The sequence below is a fragment of the Calidris pugnax genome, unplaced genomic scaffold, assembly GCF_001431845.1.
Source record: "Calidris pugnax isolate Ruff unplaced genomic scaffold, ASM143184v1 scaffold152, whole genome shotgun sequence".
Classification (NCBI taxonomy): domain Eukaryota; kingdom Metazoa; phylum Chordata; class Aves; order Charadriiformes; family Scolopacidae; genus Calidris; species Calidris pugnax.
Genome location: NW_015090881.1, coordinates 825,378 through 853,051, shown reverse-complemented (window position 1 = coordinate 853,051; position 27,674 = coordinate 825,378). Strand labels below are relative to the sequence as shown.

At 51.0% G+C, this 27,674-nt stretch overlaps 1 protein-coding gene across 4 annotated transcripts in view; it reads right to left on the bottom strand.

Annotated features, from left to right (window-relative positions):
- Positions 1-27,674, bottom strand: part of EPHB2 (EPH receptor B2) — a 102,134-nt gene that overhangs the window by 36,980 nt on the left and 37,480 nt on the right. For all 4 annotated transcript variants that reach the window (XM_014946938.1, XM_014946936.1, XM_014946937.1 and 1 more), the window contains exons 3-4: positions 17,602-17,757; positions 16,688-17,023 (exon numbers count right to left, since the gene is read on the bottom strand). In XM_014946938.1, the coding sequence (XP_014802424.1) occupies positions 16,688-17,023; positions 17,602-17,757 (492 nt within the window). The remainder of the gene's footprint in view (positions 1-16,687; positions 17,024-17,601; positions 17,758-27,674) is intronic.

Here is a 27,674-nt window from a genome sequence, read left to right as displayed (position 1 = left end):
AGCCCAGGATTCCATTGGCCTCTTGGCAACAAGGGCACATTGCTGGCTCATGGAAATCTTGCTATCCACCAGGACTCCCAGATCCTTCTCCTCAGTACTGCTTTCCAGAAGAGCCACCCCTAACCACCTCTATTGGTGCCTGGGGTTCTTCCTCCCCAGGTGCAGGACCCTACATTTGCCCTTGTTGAACCTCATTAGGTTCTTCTCTGCCCTCATTCAGGCCACTTCATGGAAAGTTTGGGATCTTATGTCCTATTTATTGGACTGTCTCCCAGGAAAACTCAAACATTTACTGGGGCAGAAACCTAAAGTTGCAACTGGGTTTGGTAAGAGAAGCACCAGAGCCACAAGGCTTTTCATCCCCTTGAGCATTTAACACACGCAAAAGCAGTGCAGCAGCTTCAACAGCACAGGGGACAACGCTTCACACATACCCCGAGGTTGGGTCTTGGCAGTGTCAAGGTAGGTCTGAGAAGACATGTTGAACGAATGCTCTAATCTAGCAAAAGGGTAATGGGCAAGAAAAGGCATCCTGTCCTCTGCTGGCTGTGCTTTGTACCAGAGCTGTGCTGTGGACTAAGTCTAGCAGCAAGACAGATGTAACCTGACATGGTGCTCCAGCCTCTCCCGGGCCAGCACTTCTGGCCCAGGTAATCAGCTCAGGGGCCCTGTTCATGTCTGGTGAAAGCTAAAGGGCCCATGACGGGAAGAGGGGTGAACCAAGAGGCTCAAGTGCCTCCACACCCAGCACAGACCAGAGCCATGAAGGCTGACGGGGGAGACATTCGCCTGCTGATCCTTCTTCTTCCACTGCACCCTTCAGTTCCAATAGCAGCAAATCCCAGAAAAGCTGGCGGGATGGGGCATCTGGAGTCTCTGGTCCAACCCATCTGTCCCACAATGACCCTAAACACCAGATCAGGGAAGGTGGAGCTTTGTTAGCTGAATCTTTAAAACTCCAGGGATGGGGCTTCCCTAGTTATCAGCCTCTCTGTATTAGTACCCTTTAATCTTTTTTGAGTAGCTCCAGAAATAAAACGACAACTTTTGATCATAAAGCACAATCTTTCTCTGCCACATTAGTGTAAACCACCCCCACCACATCCTGCCTCCCAGTCGCACCAGCTGAGGAATACTCAGCACTTTAAAAAACATCTCTTCAAAAGAATAAAACAAACAAGAAGAGATCAAATCTTTTGGTCTGGGTTCTGATTATGAAACTGAAGTCACCCCAGCTTTTGTCAATGGTCCCCACCACGCACCCCCCAGTCTTATAGAACAGCACCCAGAGTGTGTTGGCTCTGAAGCGCACTTGGCTTCCCAGCATGCAGTTACTGCTGACGGAGGTGTCAGCTGGGAAAAAAACCTTCGTGGCACCTCCTGAGGATGGTGAACGGGGCAGAGCCTCCCTCAGTGCAGCTGGATGATAGAGGCAGGGCAGCTGCTCCCGAGGACAGGAGGTGGCAGCTTCTTGTAGATCAGCATACATTTCCAGATAATTAAGAAATGATGATTTGTTCAGGAAAGGGATCCTATTTTAACCTACTTGTGAATCTCTCATTACAGGTTTACATCCTTGCCAGAAAGCATGTCCAGGTTTCCCTCTGACAGCATTGTTCCATGTGGATGCGGTGACATGCAAGCTAATACCTCTGTGGGCAAGGAACCAGAGAGCTCCATACCCACTAGCCTTGAGGGCTGCTTAGCAGTCTCTGCTAAGAGAAACTGAAACCCCAGGTGGCACAGATCCATCACAGCAGAGGCAGCTTAACCATCACTCATCCCTCCACAAGAGGCTTTGGATTCTTTAACTAAAGATTTGCTTGATCTCAGGTACGGGCAAAGGGCTTGCTATAACCAATGTTTTACTTCCATACCAAATAGTTACTTCTTTTTGGCTTGCCTGCTTAAAATGATAAAAAAAAAGATTAAAAGAAAGAATGAAAGCGAAGAAGACAAGAAGGAAAGAAATCTAATTTTTCCAGGAGAAGTAGGCGCTTTCAAATTGCAGCAATATCTGAAAGGTCACACTGCAAAATCCATGGCAGCTTGATGAGACAGGGCAAGAACATGTCAATTTTGCAGAAAATTGGGAAAAAGCGACTGTAACAATCAGGTCTGAACATCTGCATGAGACTGGCAACAGAACCCAAGCAGTGAGTTAAATAGAGCTGAAACACCTGTGGTGACCCTGTGCATTATCAGAGACAGACATCCAGTTTTCTTTGAGGACTGCAAACTATGACAAGCCCACGTGCCTCTTGGGGAATTTTCTTCATGGTTACTTACTCTGTTCTAAAATGCACATATTATTTTCAGGTTGAAATTTATGGACTTTGGCTTCTAATTGCTGGAACTTTTCTGGTCTTGCTAGCTAAATTAAGGAGGAGTCTAGAAACAGAATTTTCTCCTTGTGGAAGAACTGAAAGATCATGAAAATATTTTATCTTCATCTTCTTTTCTACTATCTAAGTAGACTGAGTTTCTTGAGCACTTCACAGATTTGCCAGCCCACATACCAATCTGATTACTCTCTTCCAAACCTTTTTCAATTTTTTGTTAACCTCCTTTTCAAGTATGAGACTCAAAACTGATCTCAGTAAGTCAATAACCATCTCTCTTAACTACAGAGACAGCATCCACCTCCTCGCTCAGGTCTGATATTCCTCTGAGTGTGTCCAACGTGACAAGTCTCTGACTCAGCCCAGTCCTCAGACAGCTTGTTCTGTTCCCTCTTCCCTGTGCACCTTCACTGTTTTTTCAACCTCTGCTCCCCAGCTCGAGGAAGGGAGGAGAGAACTCCTGCTTCCTTTACTCCTTGCATCTCCCTGCTGATGCAGATTTGGACCAAACGCCTTGGGGACCCAGGCTGTTTCTGCATTTCCAACAACCCCCTGTGTCCTGCTGGGAGCAGGGCGAGAGATCCTACATGCATCCAAAATGAGTGTAATTGGTGAAACTGCTGTGTAAAGCTTAGGGCAATTCATTATGATAAAAATGACAAAAAGCAGCAGGGGGGCATCACACAATGAAGAATTGTATTGGGTAAATGAGAAATAAATAGGGCCATTTTCCTCCTTGGCTTTATGTCTCTGAGTTTTACTGTTTAGAGACATTCTTAGGAAGCTCATGTGTTTCCCTCATGTATCTCAAAAGCACCAGGTTATCTCAATTTGGCCAAACAAGACCAGAAGTCCTCAGGATACTTACTGGGGTATGTTCCTCTTTTATTCAGACAGCAAGAGCTTCCATCTGAGAGCTGTTACCTTCCTTTCAGCCCTGCTTCTTCAATATCCCAAGATGATGCCCTAGCTCACCTCTACCTTTCACTACACAGAGACCAAGAATAAAGCTATAAGAGTCTATCAGGACTCACCATACAGGAGAACAAGCAGGCATCTTCCTTGCAGACATTGAGCAAGACACCTTGTGGCACTACGTGCTGGTTCATCTGATCGCCTGGGACCCATCAGGGCTACAAGCACCCTTTTTTCTAACAGGCTTTGATAACAGAGGGCAATTTTCTGTGTCAGGTCCTGATTCTTGGTCCACCATAACTACCAGGGGCTGCTGACACTGGTTTTCAGCAGGTCTGACCCCCTTGTGACGTTATGCTATGAAACAAACCCACCTCCAGCTACACAGCAGGTAATGTCCACAATACCCCACTTCAGAGCCCCTAGAGCCTCGGTGCTGCTGTGAAGCTGTGGAAGGTCCCACTACACAGGCTGGAAAGCTGCACTGCTGCTGTAAAGTGAATAAAATTGGATGAGACACAGCCAGGAGCCAGAGCAACAGCACAGGGAGCATCTGTAGCACTACAGCATCTCCTGCATCGCCACCTGGCCGTTTGATGGCAGAGTCTGTGTGGCTCCAGCCTGTGGATCGACTGCAAGGGGCACCATGATCACAGAATCATGGAATTGTCAGAGTTGGAAGGGACCTCTAGAGATCATCCAGTCCACTCCCCTGCCAAAGCAGGGCTGCCCAGAGCACATCACTCAGGAGCATCCAGGTGGGGCTTGAAGATCTCCAGAGAAGGGGACTCCACACCCTCCCTGGGCAGCCTGATCCAGGGCTCTGCCACCCTCACCCAAAAGAAGTTCTTCCTCATATTGGAGTGGAACTTCCCATGGTCCAGCTTGTGCCCGTTGCCCCTCGTCCTGTCACTGGGAACCACTGGAAAGAGTCCGGCTCCATCCTCCCTCAACCCACCCTTTAGACACTTGTCAGCATTAAGAAGGTCTCCCCTCAGCCTTCTCTTCTCCAGGCTCAAGAGCCCCAGCTCTCTCAGCCTTTCCTTGTAAGGGAGATGCTCCAATCCCTCCAGCATCTCTGTTGCCCTACGCTGGACTCTCTCCAGCAGTTCCCTGTCTCTCTTGAACTGGGGAGCCCAGAACTGGACTCAGGATTCCAGTTGTGGCCTCCCCGGTGCAGAGCAGAGGGGGAGAATGACCTCCCTCCACCTCCTGGCCACACTCTGCCCTACGCAGCCCAGGATTCCACTGGCCTCTTGGCAACAAGGGCACATTGCTGGCTCATGGATAGTTTGCTATCCACCAGGACCCCCAGATCCTTCTCCTCAGTAGTGCTTCCTGAAGCATCTTCTTTCTGCAGCTTCTCTTTCATGATCTTTGTAGCCATTTGAAATGCTACCAATTGCAATTTGCCCCCCATTTTGCAGCCAGCCCCCTGCCCTCCTTCACCTACCAGTCTTGCAAGTCCCAGCCTTTCACTCCTTGCCCAGCAGTGTTTCAGTGCTATTGAGATGCCGGTATAATCAAAGTGTCTCCATTCCTCTGCTGGCTTAGCTGGAAGAGTCGGGTTACTGGCTGCAAACCCCCTATCTCTGATCACTTTAATACCCCTAACCCATGTCATGTCAGACAGAGTCAACATTTGCTGTGGAAAACACTCACAACAGAGAAAGAGGAAAGCCAGCCCAGCCCATGGCCTCTCCCAGCAACACTTTGAAATTACCCAGGGGTAAAAAAAAAAAAAAACAAAACAAAAAAAAAGAGGTGAACAGCTGGGAGTTTTCCAGCATCTCTGAGAGCCCTCCTGACAGATCCTGGTCCCCGGAGTGTCAGGTTACCGGACGGGGGAACTGCTTTTATTACAGGAGGGTCAGCAGGGAATTCTGGCATTTTCAATTACCCGCCCGCAGAAGCGGCCGTGATCCAGGGTCAGGATTAACTGTGTGACCCCTGGATGAAGACAGAGTGGCAGGGAAACACACCATGATGCTGCAAGGCACCAGCCAGTCCAGAGGCCATGAGACAGGGTAGCAAATAGGGAGATGTGGGGGAAAAAGTTGCTGACATAGCATCTGGCAGTGTAGGCCTGTGACTTCCCTGCAAACATGGCAAACAGACTGGGAAAACCTTGGGGTAAGTGGGCAAGCTTCTCCCCCACTGCCTCTGCCCAGGGACTCAGCCTCACAGGGTGACCAAGGTGTCTCCAGCACATGGGAATTACAGAATCACAGAATCACATGGGGTTGGAAGGGACCTCTGGAGATCATCTAGTCCAACCCTCTGCCAGAGCAGGTCCATCTAGAGCAGGTTGCACAGGAGCTTGTCCAGTAGGGTTATTGGGTGAATTACGTAGGGCACAGGATCCCCCATGGCATGAGACTGGGGCATTCCTCAGTACAGAGCTCCCAGGAGGTCCCAGGGCTCCTTCTGCACTTCAAGCCCTACACAACACCAGCTGCTCACTCTGGCGAGACTCAAGGGTGATGTTGTGCAGCGGCCAGGATGGTGCTGTGATCAGTCATAGAGCAAGGGCTTCCCTGACCTTGAAGCCACAGGGCCTGGAGACATCTAGACTAGGATCCAGTGCCTGATAAACAGTGTTTGAAATGGCAGGAGTATACAGGCCTCCATGCAAGGCTGCAGGCAGGTGAAACAGGCACGTGGGGTTTAGGTGTCCTCTGTTTCTTAAGCATGGGCAGAGTGGGAAGCCAGGACATCTTACTCTGCACTTCCCTGCACATCTGGATGTCTTGTATCAGTATCTCACACAAAGGAAGCCTAATCCAAACCAGACCTTCCTTCTAGTCCCAAGGCAACCCAGTCCCACACGGTCCCCAGCAGGTGACTGTCACTGTGCAATGGTCCAGCTGTCCCCAGTCCAGGTCCCATCACTGACCTCAAGGACCCAGTTCTGCATGCTTTTACTCAGCTCAGAGTCCAAATGTGTCTAGGTATCTAGCTGAAAATTAGCTTCATTTTTCACTTCTCCAGGTTTACCTGGCTCTCTCCTGCCATTTAAGCATCACAGGCTTTCATGCCATGGGCCCTCCTGGAGAATGGGTTTGAATTCAGGATGCCTTCTTCCAACATGGGCACTGGAAGCACCTCAGTAAGGAATACGTGGATGAGGAAGGGAGGAAGAGAAGGTTTTCCTCACCTGCTCTCAATGGCGACACTGATGATCCTGCTGTGTATGGGAGGTTGGGCTGGAGACCTCCAGAAGTCCCTCCACCAGCACCTCTGTGTGTGAGACTCTCTCCTGCTAAAAGGGTTCACTATTGCTTGGACAATTAAAACATTTGTCCACCCAATTTCTTTCCCAGTGTCCTCCCCTCTGATGGTACGTTCAGAAGCCATGCATTTTTGAAACCAATTATCTCCAGCAGAAGCTGAGGAAAACAATGCATTGTCACAGGAATGACAGCACTCTTTAACAAACAACATTTGCCCTCAAAGCAGCAAGAGCCATTGGTCTGGGAAATTCACCAGACTTGCTAGAGTTCTAGAGGATTGGTATTTCACAGCCTGTGAGGTTTTTGTTTCCAAGGTTCCTGGCAAGGTGGCCCTATCAGGCTGGTACCCACGCTGTTTGTGTGTGTTGAGTGTCTGGAAAACTTCCCACCAGGCCCAGCCTCCAGCCCCTTGAGTTTGTAACTACAAACGCTGGAAAATCTTAAAAACACAGCAATGCAGTCCAAAGCTGGTCCTGGCTCCGGCCCCATTTGAATCAACGAAGGCTTTGGTGTAGATTACAGCCTTTAAAGCAGTTCCTAATGCCACAAGCCCAGTAACTTGGCCCTGGCAGACGAAGGCTTTTGGCTGTCTTTATACTCTTTGTCTAATTGAGTTTGCAGCCTTCATTTGCATGCTGCCATCCTGCCCACAGTGGAGGGCAGGACTTTGTTCTCAGCACTGAGAGGAGATGCTCCAGAGGATCCCAGCATCCCATCATGCAGCCTGCTGGAGTGCGTTTGGGATCACTCGGTGCCAAGGTCATCCCCACCTCCTGGACTCCTCTCCACATGGAAACCTCATCTGCTCCAGATCAAGATCATCAGCAAAAGGCTGTGGAAAGCAGGAACGCTGGCAGGAGCCAGCCCTCTGTTCCTCCAACTGACCCCCACATTTTCAATTAAACGGTACTTTCCCAGAAGGTAACAATTAATTGCAACTGAAATTGTTCTTAGGAACATACTGATTTTGAAATTTCAAATGCAGAAAACTTAGACCATAGAAATATTTCTTGAAAGAATGACGCCTGCTGAAGGGCATTGCCTTGGACCCACTGAGTCTTGCTAATTTGAGACTGAACTTGTTCCCTTGCTCTCTTTCATGGTAGACTCCACCAGGCTGGCCTCCCTCTGTGTGGGGGAAAATTTTGGAAAGATCAGGTTTTCTTCCTTGGATATAGCATTTCTTGCCCAGCCCTATCAAAGCAGCAGGTGCCTGCCCGCTGCCCAGAGGCAGTGATGAACGTGGAGCATGCTGCAGTGAGACAGGCATGGCGAGGATCTTCCTGCCTGAACTGAGTCAGGCACAGATTTTTCATTTTATACAGAGATAGAGGGGACTACTAAATCACAGGGACTCTGAGATGGACCAAGGGACAACTGCCCAGCCAAATCATAAAATCATAGGATCATAGAACGGTGTATTAATTAATTAGAAATGTATTATCCCAATTTGCTACAACCATCTATTATGGTCCACATAAATGCATCACGGAGCAGCATCACCCCCCAGTGCACACTCAGCTGTTGGAGCGTTGTGACCCTGAAACTGGCCTCCGGTGTGTCCGCAGCCCTGACGGCCCGCCTCCAGCATCTCCACCTGCCCCAGCACTGGCACCCAGCGACTCCCACGCAAGCAAGGCAATTAGCACTGGGGGTTGTGTTTGCCAAGTGCAGCAGTAAAGATAAATCATCCCTCCTGAACACGTAAGCAGAAGGTGAGCTCCTGAGCCACCCCATCGGCTCCCAGCACTCGCACACAGTGGGGACAGCAGGACAGAGAGGGGGAGGCGCTGCTTCACCAGCAGGGACTTTCCACCCCATCCATCATGGATGGGCCTTTGTTTTCTGCCCAAAGTCAGCTCCAGATGCTTTGGAACAGGTCTCTGAAGCCCCAGGCAGGTGTGGGAAAAATGATCCTCAACCTCATGGAGTAATTTATGCAAGAGGGAGCCTGGGAGTCAGCAGGTGGAGGAGCCACAGAGCTGGTCGTGGGCGGAGAAGAGCATCTGCTAGGAAAGCTCTAGCAGTGCAGCCCCTACCCTGCTCCGCCAACATCCCCCCGGCTGCCCACCACAGGGGTGGGAAGAGGAGTCCTGAAGAGCCAGCAGCTGGCAAAGCTCCTACCATCTGGGAGCCCTGGCTGCGGATGGCCTCCAGCGAGCAGAGGAGAAGGGATGTGGGCATGGCAGGGTCCACTCACCGCCGGCTGCTGCAAGCTGGGGGGGTGCAGCAAAGGCAACAGGCTGGGCCACCAAGTAAGAGGAGGAAAGCAGAAAATGTCAAACCTCATCAGTTCTTGGTGGCAGTGCCCCCATGAATGAGGCAGCCAGGGTGGAAGTAGGAGCTGGGGATGAAGGAAAGAGAAGAAGGGAGAGAAGAAGGGCTGCAGGGCCTGGATGGTTACATGGGTCTGTGTGGAGGGTAAGGTTTGGCTGTTAATGCTGCACAAGAGAAGCAGCCATGGGGACGTCAAGGTCTCAAGAGGTTTAGAAGCCTGGGAGCAGGCAAATTGTCACAGAAACACATCCAGTTAAGTCTCCAACAGAAGAAACAAACCTGGGATTTATGGGACCTGAGGAACAGTCCTACAGTAGTTCAGCAGACACAATCCTGCTTGTTCTGTCACAAACGCAGACAGGCTCTGCCCTGTCTCCTCCACGTGGGAGATGGCTCCACGGCTGGGAAAATTTCTGCTTTTCCACCTAAATATGATCACTAGCCACTCTGTCCCATTCGGGTGGTAGTCGTCTCCCATGTAGGCAGTTCCTGAACAGCTTTACTAGTAGTTTTCCAAATCAAATGTTTTACTGGTGTCCAGACAGGGAAAGTCCACTGCATTTCCTCAGAATATCAGTGATCTCATTGGAAAAAAAAGCAAGAACAAGCTACACAAACTCGTGTACAAGGACTTGATGTCTCTTGATGTCTCAAGTCAAAACTGGCTGCCCTTCTGAAAGATGCTTTAGCCAAAGACAGGACTGAATGTGAGGATAGATATGCAGGCTGATTTAAAACACCTCGTCTTGAACTTTTGAAATGTAGTATAACAAAGAGCAATGGCCATAAATCATAGCTTGGGAGGTTCAGACTGGATATCAGGAAAAGTTCTCTCACCAGAGCGGTGGTGCAGCTCTGGGACAAGTCACTGCAAATGTAGGGACATCTCTGCCTTTGAGGATTACCAATAATTGTCTATCCAAAGCCAGGGCTTCCCTGATGTAGTGCTGGCAGCAGTCCTGCTGTAGGTGGAAGTTGAGTGAGAGATCGAAGATGCTGGGATGCTGCAATCTCCTGCCTTTTATTTTTATACAGGATGGCAACAAGAAATAGACATTCATAGCTTTTAAGGTCTGAAAAGCTCATTCCAACCCTTCAAGGTGATTTCTGTGCACACTTTCCAGGTTATTGTTTCACAGACAAGTAATTCGTGACTGCAGCCAGCTCAGGGCAAGGCTGAGAGCAGCAGGAGAGAGAACAGGAGATGCCATGACTCCCTGCTTGTGTCCACAGGAGTGCAGGCCACTGCTGTGCATCTCTCTGAAAGAAGAAGCCAGCCAGATCTTCTTGAGCCAAATGAAAGTGAGAAGATAAAAGCAGAAGTCCATATGCCCCAGGCCATACAGTTCTCCTCTCTCTACCTAGCCTGCAGCATTACTAATGTGACGAGCAAACAGCAACCTGGATGGCTGAAGTGCCAGTCCCTTCCAACCTCATACCTTCACCTTCTCTGCTGCCCCAGCTCCACCCTGCTCCCTCCTCACCCTTCCTCCCCTCACCCCTCCAGGCTCCCTGCTGCACTTGGCAGTAAAGCTCATGAGCCATGGCTGCAAGGGATTTTTTTTTTTGGTTGAAGGTGAGGGGAAAATCTTCCCTCCTGATGCCTTGCATTTCCAGAATCATGGAATATTCATGGTTGTAAGGGACCTTTGATATCATCAAGTCCAACCACAAAACAAAAAACAAAAAAAAAAAAGAAAAAAAAAAGAAAAAAATGAAAAGAAAAAAGAAAAAAAAACACCACCAAAACAAAAAACCACACCACACCCATCCACAAACAGACAAAAAACAACAATCTCGGGCACCAGAGCATGCCCTGAAGTGCCATATCTACACGTTTCTTAAATACCTCCAGGGATGGTGACTCCACCACCTCCCTGGGCAGGCTGTTCCAGTGCCTGACCACCCTCTCAGCAAAGTCATTCTTCCCAATATCTAATCTCATCCTCCCCTGCCCCAACTTCAGACCATTTCCCCTGCTCCTGTCATTATTCCCCTGGGAGAAGAGGCCAACCCCCACCTCTCTACAGTCTCCTTTCAGGTAGCTGTAGAGAGCAATGAGGTCTCTCTTCAGCCTCCTCTTCTCCAAACTAAACATGCCCAGTTCCCTCAGCCTCTCCTCGTGTGACTTGTTCTCCAGACCCCTCAACAGCTTGGTGGCTCTCTTCTGGACACGCTCCAGAAGCTCCATGTCCTTCCTGTAGTGAGGGGCCCAGAGCTGACCACAGCCCTCAAGGTGAGGCCTCACCAGTGCCCAGTCCAGAGGCACCAGCACTTCCCTACTTCCCAGGATCTGTCTGGCCTGCACTTCATTACTGATGGCTGAGCAGCCCAGCCTCAGTCCAGCCACAGGACATTCACAGACAAGCAGAGCCATGGCCCACGTGCTTGATTTGGACCATTGAAGCATTCAGCTGTTCTTGAGTTCATGGGCGCCTCTGAGTCTTGTCAGGATCATCCTGATGCTGCCTGGCTGGGATGGAAGCGTCTGGGCTGTGACAGCCACTGCGAAGCAGAAATTCAAACCCTAATGATGTCTGGCATCAGCCTGGTGCGCAGGTGTGAGCTGCACATCTTCCCAGCCAAAGGACCCATGTCACGACATACTGCTGTAAAATGCTACCCAGAATAATAATGCAAATAATCCCAACAAGTTATTTGGATCGATAGAGAGGGAGAATTTGTGCCAGTAAACTCTGCCGCTGCAAATGCTGCTCTTGATGGGTTTATGAGGAGAGTGTACCTATTTCCTCAGTCACACACTAGCTGGTACCCATATTGCATTAGCTGGTTATGGTCTTTTTGGCTCTGCAGCCAAGAGCCTCTGACATCAGAGTTAATCCCCCCCTTCTTCTGCTGTGTGACACAAGAGCTGCCCACAAAAGGCACACATTCCCAAAAATCTGGATTTTCTCTTCCCCCCATCACTGGGAGGTCTTGAATTTGTCTCTGGATACTCCAGAGTCCAGGCCTTTGTCCTCCCTTCTCAGATCAGGGAATCCAGTCTGTTATCAAGAGGTGCCCCTCCCATATGCTATTTAAGTCATCCCTGCCAAGGAGTCCTTTCCCTCAGCAACTTTCCCTCAGCTTGCCTGGGGTGCAGATGGAGCCTGCGAGTCACTGCAGCACCAAGACTCCCCACCCTCCCCAAAGTACAGCCACAAACTAGCAAGCAGGGGCTTTGCATTGTCACCAGCAAGAGGGCTGATGTCTGGCATGGCTTTCAATTAGTCAAGCGTCATTATCCCAAGTGCTGGCCCACGCTCAGCTCCTTGACCTCTGGCTTCCCTCCTGTGCCTTCCCTCTTGGGATGCTGGCACGGCTCTCACCCGCCCTCCTGGCACAGGTCTTTTGTTGGGGAATGGCTGAGTAAAGGGTTTTGGTGGCACCAGTCTCTGCGCAGTGGGCTTGTTTGCTTTTGGTCCCTTGTGTCAGATGGCAAGTCCTGGATGTCCATCCTTGGAGAGCTGCTGAGCTTTGCGGGAGAGATGCAGGGTGTGATAGGCAGGCAAGCGGAGGGTGAGTTAGGTAATGTACAGCATGGATCTGGTGGTCAAGAAGAAGCCTGCTGAGAAGAGCAGAGAGAAAACACAACCTGGCCTCAACGGTGACAGAAAATATTTCCTAAGAAGGCTGTGGGGATCCTGCAGAGTTTGCTGGAAGGAGTAAATTCGAGTTGGCTGAAGACTGACTAGAGAGCAAGGAGGTGGCAGAAAGGGGATGTTTATTTCAAGCTCTTTTTATTTTTATTCTGCTGGTCCTGGTCTTCCTAATTTTCTATACTTTGAAAAGGGAAGCATCGTTTCTCCTCTTCTAACAAAACCTGCCTTTATGGAGGTTAAATACCTTTGGTCTTTTTAGGACACACACTGCAAGAGAAAGCTCTGGGACACTGCCTCCGAGCACGGGCTGGCACTGGCCTTCTCACACACTCCTTTTCAACCAGCCTTCTCATAAGAAGAGAGGTGGCCTGTCACTCGGGGCTCCTCTCTGCACCGTGGTGTCTGATGGCTTTTTGGTGGGACTGAAAAGATGACAACATTACAGTGAAATGCAAAGTGTAAACCTGGGGGTTTGTTGTGGTTTGGTCTGGGCCAAACCAGGACAGTTGTTTAAGGTCAGCTAACACAACCTCAGCCTGGCCAATGCAGGACATGAGGCCATGTGGCCAGGAGGAACAGCAAAGGATCCAGCCAAGGACGACCGACACATGGAGATCGGACTGGCTGAGCCTGCTAATGAAGACACTAAGAGCAAATTCCATCGTAGCTATAACTGCTCAGAGAACAATTTAAAAAGGGTAGAAACACTCTTCCCAGCAGGGGTGGGTGAGACAACAAGGGGCCCAAGCCATAAATCAGGTTGAAAATCATGAAAAGCATCTTCCCCAGGAGGGTGACGTAGTCCTGGGACAGGTTAGCAGAGAGATGCAGTTGTTCCAGACTCAGTTAGAGTCTGTTTTATTAAACACAGCCTCCTGATCTACTCTTGGTGACGGTCCTGCTGCAAATGGGGGGGTGAACCAGAGACCCCAGATGACCCTTCCACAAACCCCGATGGGATCCTATTGCCCAAAGCAGGCATGGCAGCATGACTTGGTGCAAGTAGCTCTTGTCAAACTGTCTTAATTTTTTTCCTGAACTCCAGAGTTTAGCAGAGTGCACAGACCTAAAGTGTGTGAGCCACTGGGCTCAGCATCAGCATCATCTGCCACACATGAAATCAGTTTTACACAAGACTGGGACTCAATGGGGACTCACACTGTCTCTGGCACAGTGGAGGCAGCACCTCTCCTTAAAACTATTAGAGATCAGGGAGATGACATAAAAACATTGCTGACAAGCCATTCATCAAATGTCCAAAATGGCAGTGTTGGGAATGACCACTTCTCTGCAGAACAATGATCATGGCTTGATGGCTGAGCCCATGAAAATGATTCTAAGGTTACACTTGGGTCTGGAAATGAAAATGCAGGTCTTGCTCGCAGAACGCGAGATTGTATCCAGGGACGCAGCAGGTGAAGGTACCAAGACAGAAGCCACCAGGGAGGTAAGAGCTGCCCGCGTGGCTGAAGGAGGTAGCACTTAACACCTTGGATGTGTCAAGGGGACAGTGAGACCAGCAAGGAAAGCATTTTATCTCCTACTGGATACAATATCTAGGTAAAAAAATTACGATGAAGAATATAGAGGTTTCCACAAAGAGCTGGTTTCCACATTCTGGAAAGCCACCTTACAGCAAGAAAGAATGGTTCAGCTTGGTCTAATCTACCTCTTATTTTAACTTGAGAGAAGCTACCTACCGCCTGTGCCTACGTGAGGAGAAATATCCTTCTACAACAGCACACCTGATGTAAAGGCGAATGTTAGTGAAATCCAGACCTCCTTGGAGAGGGGTATAACAGCAATGACCGCAGCCATCTTTCTCTGGGAGAACAGGAAAATGAATGGTGCGTCACTTTCTTTGATCTCAAGTTTCCCTTTTGGGATGACGGTCACCATCACACTCCCCAGTGCCACTCCTCCAGCTGTACTCAGGGATCATTTTCTCACTCTCTCACAGCAGCTTTTGCCTGGGATGCTGAAGAATTTATGACACCTGAAGGTTAGAAATGCTCCCTGTGATGTGTCATCTCCCCTCAGTCCCAAAAGCACCAAGCACAGGTGGCCCTCCAACAGTGGTCCATTTATCCCTGGGTGAACCAGGGTGATTTTGCCTTGCTTTCTTTGGGGCTGGGAGGTCCCTGAAGGCCAGCGGAGCAGGTGCTTTTTCAGGGAGGTGATTGTCCAGCTGCAGTAGAAGCACAACTCCATCACATAGTGGGTCCATGCTCTGCCTGAGAAGGAACCCCAGGTGGCTACTCAGCCCAGGGCAAAGGCAGAGGCAGGCTGCCATCGCTGGTTCCCTGGGCTCATCCCTCCCCTCCCACTGCACATCCTCTTCTCCCTGCAACACCCTTCATTCTCCTGTCCCAGCTCTGCCTTTGTGTCTGCAGCTTCTGTTACCAACTGCTAATGATCTACATCAAGGCTGCCAGGCAGTGCAAGTGTAAGCAGAAGAATTCAGAGCCTCTAATTACAGAGGAATTAGCAAGCAGACAGTTACTGTTTAGTGCTAATGAATAGATACATTAAGAGAGACATCACACAGGCTGCGAAGTGTGAGCCTTGATAATAAAGGAGTGTCAAACAAGGAAAACACAAGGAGGAGGATCCAGGGGACTGAAAAGGATTCGCCTGCACCTCAGCTTCCTAGCTTTGCTAAGGTGGAAGTAGCCACAGACAGCACATGAAGGTAGCAAGCACACCATACAACTGCTAAGTGCAAAATCCAAGTGCTAAATAACTCATCTACAACGCGGGACAATGCTGGGGGTGCGCAGAGCCCCTTCCCAGCCCCAGGAAGCATCATGCCCTCTGTCAGCTATCTCTGTAAGGAAGTTGCAATGGGTCACTGTCCCAGACCAGGCCCTCTCTCTTCATCCCATGCAGATGTGTTCCTGCTCATGGTCAAGCCACGGTTGCACTCTATCCTAAATCTACCTTCAAGGCTTCTGATACAGTACTGAAAAAGACTGTGACCCCATGGCTCCTGAGCTCACTTAAGATCAGAGGTCACTCCACTGGTTCATGCGTGACCCAGATATTTTTTCAGGTTACCTCTGTCTCGGTGCCCTGCATCCTCAACCGAGTGATGCCCACCTGCATCACTGCTGCTTTACCTGAGACCAGACACCTCCTGTGCCCTGCTGCCAGCACACACCGGAGTTTCCAGGCAATTCAATGGAAATGCAATCATCCACGACTGCCAAATTCAGTCTTGAAGGTCAGGTAGTGTTCAGGGCAGCCTGGAACATGTTTGCACAACCCCACACATTTGATGCAGCACTCAGAGGGACCACAGAAACTCGTTTGCTCCCACACACACTTGTACCTTACTGGCATGCTTCTACCATGCAATCGGATTAAGCCAAGCCCCAGACCCAGTCTGTGCTCCAGGTCCAGATGGCTTCCAGGTGGGCTGTGAAGAGCAACCCCTGGCCAGCAGCTCCACGGAGCCCACCTCCCACTAGCATGGCTGCTGCGCAGGTGCTGCTGGTAGATCTCCCAGAAGCAGCACTACCTGCCACCCTGGCACATCCCTTCCCCAGGCAAAACCACCCTGCACAGGGGGAGCGTAGCAAAACCCCGGGCAACACTGAGCTGGAGAAGCTGAATGAAAGCCTTCCAGCTCGGCTGCTTGGTCTTGTTCACCAAGGTGACTCTGCAGTGGCACAGGACCTGGAGAAGACTTCCAGGTGGTCATCCCATATATCCAGCTCCCAGCCCCTCTTCCATGTGGCTTTCCTTTGCTTTCACAGCCTGTCCTGGTTTTCTCTGCAGTCAGATCAGAGATTGCGGCTTGTGTCAAAATGCTGGAGCTAATCTCACCTTCCCTCCTCGGAAAGCAGAGCAGGGGCTGCAGTGAGGCTGCCAGCAGCAGTGAGTGCTGCTGCTGTGTCTGCAACACACCGACTGTGTGTGCGACTGATGCTCTGAGGCAACAACCTCAGAAACAGGCACCAGCCCAGTGCTGGAGAGGGATGCTGAGACAGCAGGGGACTGTCACATGAACTGTTCTGCTGCAGTGACAGGGAGGGCAGCTCTTCCTTGAGGCACACTCCATCTTTTCACCAAAATAAGGGATATTTTTCACACCCAAGGCTTGGGATTCACGCAGGAATTGCCAGGCCCACGAGCTTTGGTCATCACCAGCGTTAAAGAGCGAGTGACACCATGCCACATCTCACCCCACCTCCCCTCCCCTTCAAGCCCTGTTCATCCTACAGGGTTTCATCCAGCACCTCTTTACCAGGAGGTCTCTGCCCATCACCTCCCCATCCTGCAGAGATCAGCTGGGAGAGACAGGTCTGCATCTTACCAGCCTGGTTGGTGGTGATGTTCACTGATGCAAACTGCGGGGAGAAGGGGCTCTGGTCGGTGACACCATTCACCGCCTGGATCTCAAAGGTGTACTGGGTGTGGGCCAACAGGTCGCTGATGTAGATGCGGGGCTCTGTCAAGCCCAGCTGGCGGGGGGCAAACTGCACGTTGTCCCCACAGCGTGTGCACGCCCCGCGGCCAGAGCCGCAGCTCTTGCAGATGATGTTGTACACCAGGTCCTCCCGGCCCCCTGAGTCCCGCGGTGGGGTCCACTCCAGCATCAGCGAGGTCTCATTCACACTGGAGATTACGGCCTGGGGGGCAGACGGGATGGCTGTAAAGGGGAAAGACAGAAAGGCGTAAGAGCCAGAGCCCTGTTCATCGCTACAGGAGCAGCTGCGCTCCATCCTTTCCCCATCCCTGGACAGGACTCTGCAGCAGGCACACGCGGAGCCGGGTGTCTCTTGGTGTCAGGGATGTGTGGAGCAAGTGGGACAGCCAAAGGCAGGAACAGGACCAAAACCCTTCCTCTTAACCCAGTCTCATCTGATTACATGGCATCCCCAGCAAAAATCACCAGTTATTTTCTGATTCCTGCCCTTTGCACTAATTTCCCGCATGTCCCCATGCAGCTCTTCTTGTCTGAGTGCAGCCCCAGAGCGAAGCCATCCCACCGCCCAGAACAACCCCAATTTCTGTCCTCTTTGCACATGCAAAGTTTTGCAAGTGCAGACTGGCCCAGGGTAAGAAAGACCCATGCCTGCAAGGACAAGGTGCTCTGAGCCCTCCAGCTTCCTCCAAAATCCCACGGAGGCAGATGCCTTAGTTCAGTATCCCTCAGTGGTCTAATTGATGCGTGTCTCCTTTCCCAACCACACACGGTCCCTCCCCAGTTGCCCAGAGCCCACATACTGGTGCATGGCATGTCGACAGGATCGGCATCTGCCCGGTAATATCCGTTTCGGCACACGCAGTTAGTGGCCCCTTCTGAAGTTGTCCGGCTGTTAATTGGGCAGTGGACGCATCCTTCATCCCCTTGGCTGGCCTTGAACGTCCCCGACGGGCAGCCTGGAAGAGAACCAAGAGCAGCAGTGAGCGGTGAGGACAGGGGCTGGCGGGGGCGCCTGGAGCTTGGCAGCGCTGCCAGAAAACACGCCAAAACCTGACAATTTGAAGTAAACAAAGTGGAGAAGGAGCAGCTGGTCTGAAGGCTCTGGGGAGGAAGGCGCTGCTGCTCAGGCTGCCTGGGGAGATGGGGTCCCCACGCAGACGTGCCTCTCCCTTCGTCCCCAAGCACGACTGCAGAACAGGGTCCACTCAGGGAGCCTTATGACTGAAAAGGGGGATTTTAGCCACTGTCATGTAAGAAGCAGCTGTACCAACTCAGACCAAAGGTCCTCGGTCACCAGGATCCTCCCCTCAACAGCGGCCACCTGAGGAGCAGGGCATGAGCCAGGTAAAAGCATTGCCCACAGGACCTTCCCACCCTCCAACAAGTTACAGCTTGGGGAGTTTCTGAGAGGCAGGCTCTTTGCATTAACATCCCTCATGGGATGTTTCTTCCACTAAGTTATTCAGACGTTTTTTTATTCCATGCAAATGTTTTGCACCCATTTTCTCCTGCAGCAGAGCCCCGAGGTGTAACTGCACGTGGCACATAGATACTGCCACCCTCTGCTTTGATGCTGCCAGTGGCCATTTCGCTTGATGTACTCTCACACTTGCACTGGCCACGAACACTCAGTTGCCATCCTCCTTCTCCATGACCCCTAGGCTTGCACAAACCTCTGTCACACCCCAAGCAAGCTGTGTAACAACATCCACCATTTTATTCTCTATTCTTGTCCCACAATTAGCAATGTCCAAATTAATTTTTAACCACTAATGTACCAACTGGACTACCTATTATAGCCCCAAGGTCTCATTTCTGAGAGACATCAGTCCAATTCACAGCCTTTCGCTGCACGCGTGCGTGTGATGCTGAGTTGTTTTCTCAGATTTGCATCACTTCATGGCTACTGAATTCCATTTGCCTTTTCCTTCCCTGGTCATGCCATCTCATACAGTCCTTCTGCAACTCTCCACAGCCAGGCCTTGTCTTCCCTACTCAGTATCGATAAGAAAATCATCCCTTCTGCCGCAACTGGCAGCAGCACGCTGGGATCTGCTGAGGCTCAGACCTCTAAGCCAGTCATAGCTGAAGAAGATCACGGAATCACGGAGTTGTCAGAGCTGGAAGGGACCTCTAGAGATCATCCAGTCCAAGCCCCTGCCAAAGCAGGGCTGCCCAGAGCACATCACTCAGGAGCATCCAGGCGGGGCTTGAAGATCTCCAGAGAAGGGGACTCCACACCCTCCCTGGGCAGCCTCTGCCAGGGCTCTGCCACCCTCACCCCAAACAAGTTCTTCCTCAGATTGGAGTGGAACTTCCCATGGTCCAACTTGTGCCCGTTGCCCCTTGTCCTGTCACTGGGAACCACTGGAAAGAGTTCGGCTCCATCCTCCTTCAACCCACCCTTTAGACACTTGTCAGCATTAAGAAGGTCTCCCCTCAGCCTTCTCTTCTCCAGGCTCAAGAGTCCCAGCTCTCTCAGCCTTTCCTCAGCAGGGAGATGCTCCAATCCCTCCATCATCCTCGCTGGCCTACACTGGACTCTCCCCAGTAGTTCCCTGTCTCTCTTGAACTGGGGAGCCCAGCACTGGAGGCAGGATTCCAGTTGTGGCCTCCCCGGTGCAGAGCAGAGGGGGAGAATGACCTCCCTCCACCCACTGGCCACACTCTGCCCTACGCAGCCCAGGATCCCATTGGCCTCTTGGCAACAAGGGCCCATTGCTGGCTCATGGATAGTTTACTGTCCACCAGGGCTCCCAGATCCTTCTCCTCAGCAGTGCTTTCCAGAAGATCCACCCCTAACATCTACTGGTGCCTGGGGTTCTTCCTCCCCAGGTGCAGGACCCTACATTTGCCCTTGTTGAAGACGCTCCATTAGCAACAACCACTCCAAAAAATACATGCTCAGCCAGGAACAGTGGGCGAAGGTGGCATGGGGGGTGCACAGTGCCTACAGGAGATGGGTGGTGAAGACTGGACTGCAGTGTGAGCTCCAGACCCCTCCCCAGCTTCGCTGCCCTTCTCTGAAACTGCTCCAGCCCCTCAGTGCAGTGCTCAATGATTACTCTTGGTTGCAACTTTCCGCCACTGCTAATTTCTAGCGCAGCACGAAGAGCCTGGGGGGTGGCAGGTGGTTTCTGCTCTGAAACAGGTTAAACAAACTTCTACTTCAGTTGGCTGCCAAGGCTTTCAGGAATGAGGTGGATCAGAAAAACAGCCTGGGAAAAACATACGCCCGGGGTTGCTGTAAGCAAGAGCTACTACTGAGAAATATCTATTTTTTTCTTTGACAAAAAAAAAAAAAGCTCTTCTTTTTCACTTTTCATCTCCCTTCCTTCAAAGTTATCTCGAGTTTCCAATGAGAAAAACTCTGTAGAAAAATACCATCAGCCTTCCTGCTTGTGAAGTCCCTTCTGCCTCCTACAGGCAAAGGATCTGTTGAAAAAAATGGCTTTTCCTCATGGTCCTGGATCTTTCCACCCTTGCTGCCCCCCATCCCCCACATGTCTGACCCCATTTCTGATCCTATTCCCAGCATGCTCCTCCGTACAAACCCACCTCAGAGGGTGTTAAGTTGTTGGGAGAGGTGATGGCTGTGTAGTTCTCTGTGACAGAGAGGTGATGGTGGCTCTGTAGCTGAAACAATAACAGGGTCCCTGAACTAATACCAATTTTTGCAACACAGTAAGACCAACATACAAAATTGCTCTAGTCTGACATCCAGGGTGAAAGACAGGGTCATTTGCTCAAAGATGTTTTAAGACATGGCTCTCTTTCACCTTCTCAAGACTTATTTTAAAAATAACAACTTTCCTATAAGGCTTCTTCTGCATCAAGACAGATATATCAAAAAAATGCCTGTGCTGCTGAGATTTAGCGAACGGTCCAAAGAGACAAAAAACATTCCCCAGGTTTGGCCAGGCACAGGCTGATGGCTGCAATTAATACTTCTGCCTGAACTGCTCTTAGGGCAGGGCAAAAACTGGGGACTGAACAATTGTTCACCAAAAATACCAAGCTGTGATGCTACAATTCTTCACATGTGCCATCAAAACACAGCCAGAAGATTTGGTAACTTTCTTCCTCCCCAGGAGGTCCCACACACCGTCACAGGATAAAAAAAATCCTGGAAAATCAGAACTTCTCCAAAGATAAATGTTCTGAAATCATGCTGAAAGATGGAAAAAAAAAAACCAACAACACTGAAATTACTGAACAATTGTTCACCAAAAATACCAAGCTGTGATGCTACAATTCTTCACATGTGCCATCAAAACACAGCCAGAAGATTTGGTAACTTTCTTCCTCCCCAGGAGGTCCCACACACCGTCACAGGATAAAAAAAATCCTGGAAAATCAGAACTTCTCCAAAGATAAATGTTCTGAAATCATGCTGAAAGATGGAAAAAAAAAAACCAACAACACTGAAATTTGATGCAAAGTCCTTCTTTTTTTTTTTTTTCCCCTCAAGTAATGACAACCTCCAGAAGTAAAATAAAATGACATAGTGTTCAAAACTGTTTTGTTCCCTCCAGTTCTTCCTCTGGGTGAGAAAGCAGCTCTTAATTTGGAAGCTTTTCAATTTCTTGTTTCCGGAGTAAACAGCAAATCAAACCTGAAATCATCACACAGGGGCTAAGCACCCTCCTGTTTGAACAGCGTGGATGTTCTCACCACTTGCTGGAAGACACAAGGACACCCTGTTTTTCTGCCCCAGGTGGTGACAGCAGCTTTGGGACATGCTGCTTTCCCTTAGGCTTGCAACGAGACAGGGGCAGAGCATCCCCAGGAATTCCTGCTTGGAAAGAGGGAATGGAAACAGTGAAAGCACAGAAATTTCTACTTTATCAGAGCACATTTCATCCCAGGAGGGCGATTACCATGACAGTGGCTCTGGCCCCATCACTGAAGCAGGGGGGGTGGTTTGCAGCTTCCCACATGGTGGGTTCCCGCATCTCCAGCACCAATTGGAGAACGCTAATAGGGGTTCACAGGAAACATATGGACCTTTAATTGCCTCACTGCTGCACATAGGCATGGATGGCTGCCTCACAAGGGTACAGCTTGGAGACAGCAGCAGGTTTGCTAACAGTACTGGCTGTAGCTCTTTAAAACAAGACTGGGAATGCCTGAGCAGCACTGGGTGTCCTCATTTCCCACCCACTCATTCCCAGGGCATGGAAAGGTGGTCATGCCTGGGAAAGCACGTTTGGGGAAGGGAACACCGTGGAGAAGGACCCATGGGGGGTCCTGCCCTCCCCTGCGGATGGACCACACCAGGGATCAGGGAGGAAAGGCCACCTCTGCAGCATCTCCTGCTGGAGGCAGTACTGGCAGGAGGCTCCCAGCCCTCCTCCCCCGAACACTGCCTGCCCTGGGGCAGCTCAGCCGAGAGAGGCATCCTGAGGCTGAGCCAGAAGGAAAAGCCTTTGGCCAAAGGGCAGGGGGGCAATGCAGAGGAGTTGCTTGTTTGCTGGCCCCATGTCCCACTGCCTCTCTCTAACTTTTAATTAATCCGGTGTGAGCTGAGCAGGCTCCAAACAGGCTCCTCTGCATCAAAAAGTGCCCTACCCTTCAGAGCCCACCCCAGGCCCCTTCTGGAAACAGCCCAGAGCCAACAGCTCTCTCTTGCAATAAAAGTTTCCAAAATGGCACCTTCAGTCTGCGCTAATGGCTCTGAGGATGGGTCCTTCTCAGCTCCCTTTGCCTGGCTTTGTTCCTCCTGGCAGCAGGGCTCCTTCCACTCCAGCAAGGCGCTTTTAACGGCTGATGGAAAACAGGCAGCCCTGGCTTTGTCAGTTAGGATCCGCCAAGAGTCTTAAATTCCTGGCCTTATCTCCCAGCTGCCTCTCTTCTCCCTCTGGGTCCGGAGACAGGGAGCAGGCGGGCCGCAGCTTGGCATCACCAGCATCCATGTGCTGTGGGACCCCTGAGCTGGTTGCCTTGGCTGCATCTTATCTCTCGCCCTCCCCTGTGTTTTTGGGAGCCCTCTCCCATGGTCCCCCCCACTCCTGAATGAATCGTCCTAAAAACCTTACACAAGTCTCTGGCTCCCTTGGCCACACACTGTGGGACTGGCCTCACATCGACCCTGCACCAAATGGGTGCCAGCGATTTGCTCTTATGGAGAATAAAGAAAACAATATCCTGGGCCATGCCAGGAGGAGAGTGGCCAGCACATCAAGGGAGGTGTTTTCCCCTGCAAGACACTGGGGATGCTGCCACAGCTAGTTTGGGGCTGCCCAATTCAAGAGTAATATGGAGGAACAGGAGAGTCAAGTGGTGGGTCACCAAGATGCCCAGTCCTGGGGCACAGGGCATAGAAAGAGAGGTGGAAAGAGCTGGGATGAGTTAACTGGGGCAAGAGAGGTCTCCAACTGCAGCTGCAGCTATCTGGGGACAGATACAAAGAAGACAGACCTAAACACTTCTCAGGGTGCTGGACCTGAGGGACAAAGACCACAAGTTCAGGCTGGACATTAGGAAAAGCTCCTTCTCCAAAGGATGGTACAGCCCTGGGACAGGCGACAGAGGGGTGGTGGATCTCCTTCCCTGAGGGACTCAGCTTAACGCCGTGGCTGCCTTGAGCTAATGTTGGTGGCAGCCCCACTCTCTGTGAGAGGCTGGACCCCAAAACCCCAGAGCCTCCTCCACCAGCCCTTCTAGATCTCTATTGCTGAAGGTGTGTGTGGGGGGGTATTTTTGATTTGTCCTGTGCAGAACACTGCTATGTCCAGCCAGCTCTGAATTTACCCCTTTTTCCTTTCATCAACTATGCTCCTCTTGAACAATGAGGAGCATTGTGACTTTTCCCATATTCTTCCCCATTTCACCCCTTGCACCTTGACCCTTGTTTTTAGCTCTGCACACAAATGGGTCTCACTTTGTCTCACCTGCAAAAGTTGCCCATTCTCTGCTTGTTCCTGTCCCCAGGCCCTCACACGACCGTGTTTGTCACCTTAGTGAAAGGCTGGGCTCTGGACAGCCCAAAGGAGCATCGTGGCCCATTGCCTTTGGATCTGCTTGCACTTCTGCCACAGCCTCTCCAGCCTAAAGATTTCAGTGCTGGAGGGAAGAGGACTCAATCCTGCCCTGCAGGAATCGGGTGGTAACACCCAGGGCCCTTGGACTTGGCACTGGAGTTGGCTGCTAGCTCTGAAAGAGAGAGGATCTCGGACCTCTAGGTGCCAGCTCTCTGCACTCATCCTTCCTGGGGCTGCACAGTTCCTCCAGTTTCCCTCCTGATAAATTTAATTAGCAGCATACACTGTTACCTCATACTTGAGATAAGCAATTAATCCCATTGCCAGGTGCTGTCACTGCCAACAGCTCTGACAGCATTTGGAGAGCAGAGCCTAGAAACTGGTGCTCAGGCAACTTCCGTGATGTGAATTTAAGAGTTGTCAATAAAGGAAGAAGTCACAATACAAATGTCCCTGTTTAACCCATCATTCTCCACAGGACAGAAATAGAAGAAGATGGCACAGGCCTGCAAAGGCATCCTCCTGTTGCTAGTGGCTGTTAGATAGGTCCCTGGACCAGCATCCTTCACCCCACCAGCAACTCAAGGAGATCAGCATCATCTCCCCAGCACACAGGCACCACCGCTGCGGCCTCACAGCTGGAGGTGCCAGGACTCCAAAACCCACATCCCCTACACTGGAACTCCCCAGAGGTGCCCCTCAAGCCAGATCATCTGCCTCCCAGCTCCAGCCCGGGGCTCCTTCACATACAGCTCCCATCGGAAGCGCACCCGGTGCACTGTGCCCTGCCTGGCAGCAGCGCACCACTGGCTGTCTGCTTTAAGAGACTACGTCTTATTCTCATCATCATAGAATCATAAAATCATCTAGGTTGGAAGGGACCTTCAACATCATCTAGTCCAACCATCAGCCTAACTCTGACAAAAAAACTATCACTAAACCATGTCCCCCAGCACCATGTCAACCTGTCTTTTGAACACCTCCACGGATGGTGCCTCAACCACTTCCCTGAATGGGCAGCCCATTCCAAGGCTTGATAACCCTTTCAGTGTAAATATTTTTCCCAATATCCAACCTGAACCTCCCCTGGCACAACTTGATGCAGTTTCCTCTTGTCTTATCTCCTGTGACCTGGGAGAAGAGACCGACTCCCCCCTGGCTACACCCTCCTTTCAGGGAGTTGGAGAGAGTGAGAAGGTCTCCCCTCAGCCTCTTTTTCTCCAGGCTCAACACCCCCAGCTCCCTCAGCCTCTCCTCAGAAGACTTCCTCTCCAGACCTGTCACCAGCTTCGTTACCCTTCTCTGGACGTGCTCCAGCCCCTCAATGTCTTTTTTGTGATAAGGGGCCCAAAACTCATCCACCCCTTCACTTGTTGCACGGGCAGGCGCAGAAAGGCAGCACTGGGTCAGCATGGGGCTGTGACAAGACTTTAGTAGTGGGGTGTCACGGAGGTTTGGAGAAGACCAAGCAGGACAGAGTGATGCCCTACTTTGGGAGGTCCCCGAAAGAGCACAGTGAAACATCCTGTAAGGGACAAAAAGTCCCTGATCTTCTAGGACGGCTGTCCTCAGGCCAGCTCAAACAAGCTCCAAAGACCAGGAAAATCACAGGGACTTTCTGGACACCTTGGGACAAACCAATGCTGGTCATCATACAACAACTCTGCAGCACAGCCTGGGCAAAAGCCAGGCTGATACAGTCCCCTGCTCCCCTGCAAGAGCATCCCCAGCCTGCGAGCCAGGGCAACCTGCGCTCCTGCACCTTCATCCAAACCCTTGCAGCTCTGTCCCAGTCCCAGCGCCAGCAGCAGGGCTGAGCCCTGGCTGGGCAGAAGCTTCGTGCCGGGGGCCTACCAGCAATCACCCCCCCCTGCAGCTTCCATGGGGTTCACAGGGTCATCATCTCGCTAGCACTGCTCAGAAGTTCAAGCATCTGGGGAGCCTGCTGCAGCTGTGGGCATGCACACCTGCGAGCCCCCCCCACGACCTGCTCTGGGCGGCACATCCATCAGCAGTGACGGGATTTGGCTGTCAGGGAGAAACACCTGGAATTTCTTGCCTGCCCGGTCAGCCTGGCTCAGCCTCCCCAAGCCCTCATGGGAGCTCTTAAAGAAAAATGAAAGCTTTCTGTCCTGCCTGAGCACGGGGATGCTCCCGGCATCCTCAGATTGCAGACAGCGAGTACCATAACCCAGCACTTCTCCTGTTAGAGCTGTTCAGTGCACACCCCAGGGGAGAGGACTTCCCTACCCAAAGGCGACGTGGAGCTGTATGTTCATCACACTGTTGTAGATAGTGGGTGACCGCAGCCCCAAAGGCATGGGTCACTGCTCATTTCCAGAGGCCAGTGTCCCCAGGGGGAAGCCAAAACCAGAGAGTTTAGAGGTCAGGAGCGTAGCTCTGGTGGCGGCAGATGCTTTGGATGTCCTCACTCCTGCAGATGCCTGAAGAGCACACTAGAATGTAGCTCCAAGACTAAGCTCAGCTGCTGGTGGTGCTCTCCTGAAGCACGACATCCACCACACTGGGGAAGCTGGGTGCTGCTGATCCAGGAGCAATCCCAGTCCCAGCACACAGGGTGACCAGGACACTGTCAGCACCAGCATGGTTTCAGCCCCAAACCCTTGTCTCAGCATTTTGGCACACACGTAAGGACCTAGAGCTTCAGGTGCTGGGGAATGGCACTGCCCTGGGAGCCCTGGGGTGACTCGTGTGGAGCAATGCCAGACCCACCAGCCGGGGTGCCAAGCCAGGAGGTTATTTCTGTGCCGTTATGTGTCAGCAGATACACCAAATGTCACCTTCTCCTTATTCAGCCTCTGGTTTTCTTTTGGTGCAGAGGATGAACTGATGTGTATTCAAGCCTCTGACTGAAACACTGTAGGGTTTTTTTTTGTTTCTGTTTTAGATTCCTTACAATATAATAATTTATTTTTATATTTTACAAAATGCTTTTCAGGCAAGCAGCATGTCTTTTTTTCAATAGACGTGAACACTGTGATGCTTCATACCGAAAGAGCAGTTGATTAAACCCTGAGCCAGCTTTCTCCAAGTGGTCTCCATAAGAATTTAGGACTTTCACATTTTGTTACTTTGTTTGGTCTTGTTTAAATGTTTCCCAAAGCTTCTGCCTGGGAGAGCGCTGCCTCAGGAAAGCAGGATGTTAACCATTACAGGAACGGCTCCCAGGGAAAAAAGCAAACCAAGCAAGCAAGTGGTGACATCAAAGTTGCACTGATGGAAAACCCCTAATCCTATAAATCCTTCCTGCTTTAATTGGTGTTAAAATAAAGATAATCTTATCTTAGCCCTGTAAAAGAAGGGATATGTTGTACCCTCTAAAAGCCTCTCTAAAAGCCCTCATAAACTTGACAAACATTCCATGTTTTGAGCCTGAGGAGAATGGCTTTAATCCTAAAGGAAACATGAAAGTAAAAAGGGAGCTTTTCCTGCACAAGTGCCCTTCAAGTGGACAGTGTCTCGGTCCTGGTGCAAATCCAGAGTCACCCCTCCAGCACCATAGAGCTGCTGGGGCGAGGTCTGCATGTCCACCACGGCCACAGAGGGACCAGAGCAGCCAAGGACCATCTTGTCCATCTTGTCCTTGTCTTGACCACCAATGTCTGCATGTCTCCAGATGCCAGCAGAGCCAGGATCAGGCCCCTGAGCTGACTGGTGCCTCCACCTCCAGGAACTCCAATTGCATCTCTGGCTGCTCTGTGTTTTTATCTACAAATTGCCCACCTCCACCCAACTCTCTTACCCCAGATTTTGGAGGAGCAGGTTTTAGGGTCAGGGGCACAGCGTCTGAGATTGGGTCTCTGAAGGACATCCCTACCTGACTCAGAGGCTCCAACCCCTACATCCAGCATGCAGGAGTGTTGATGGCA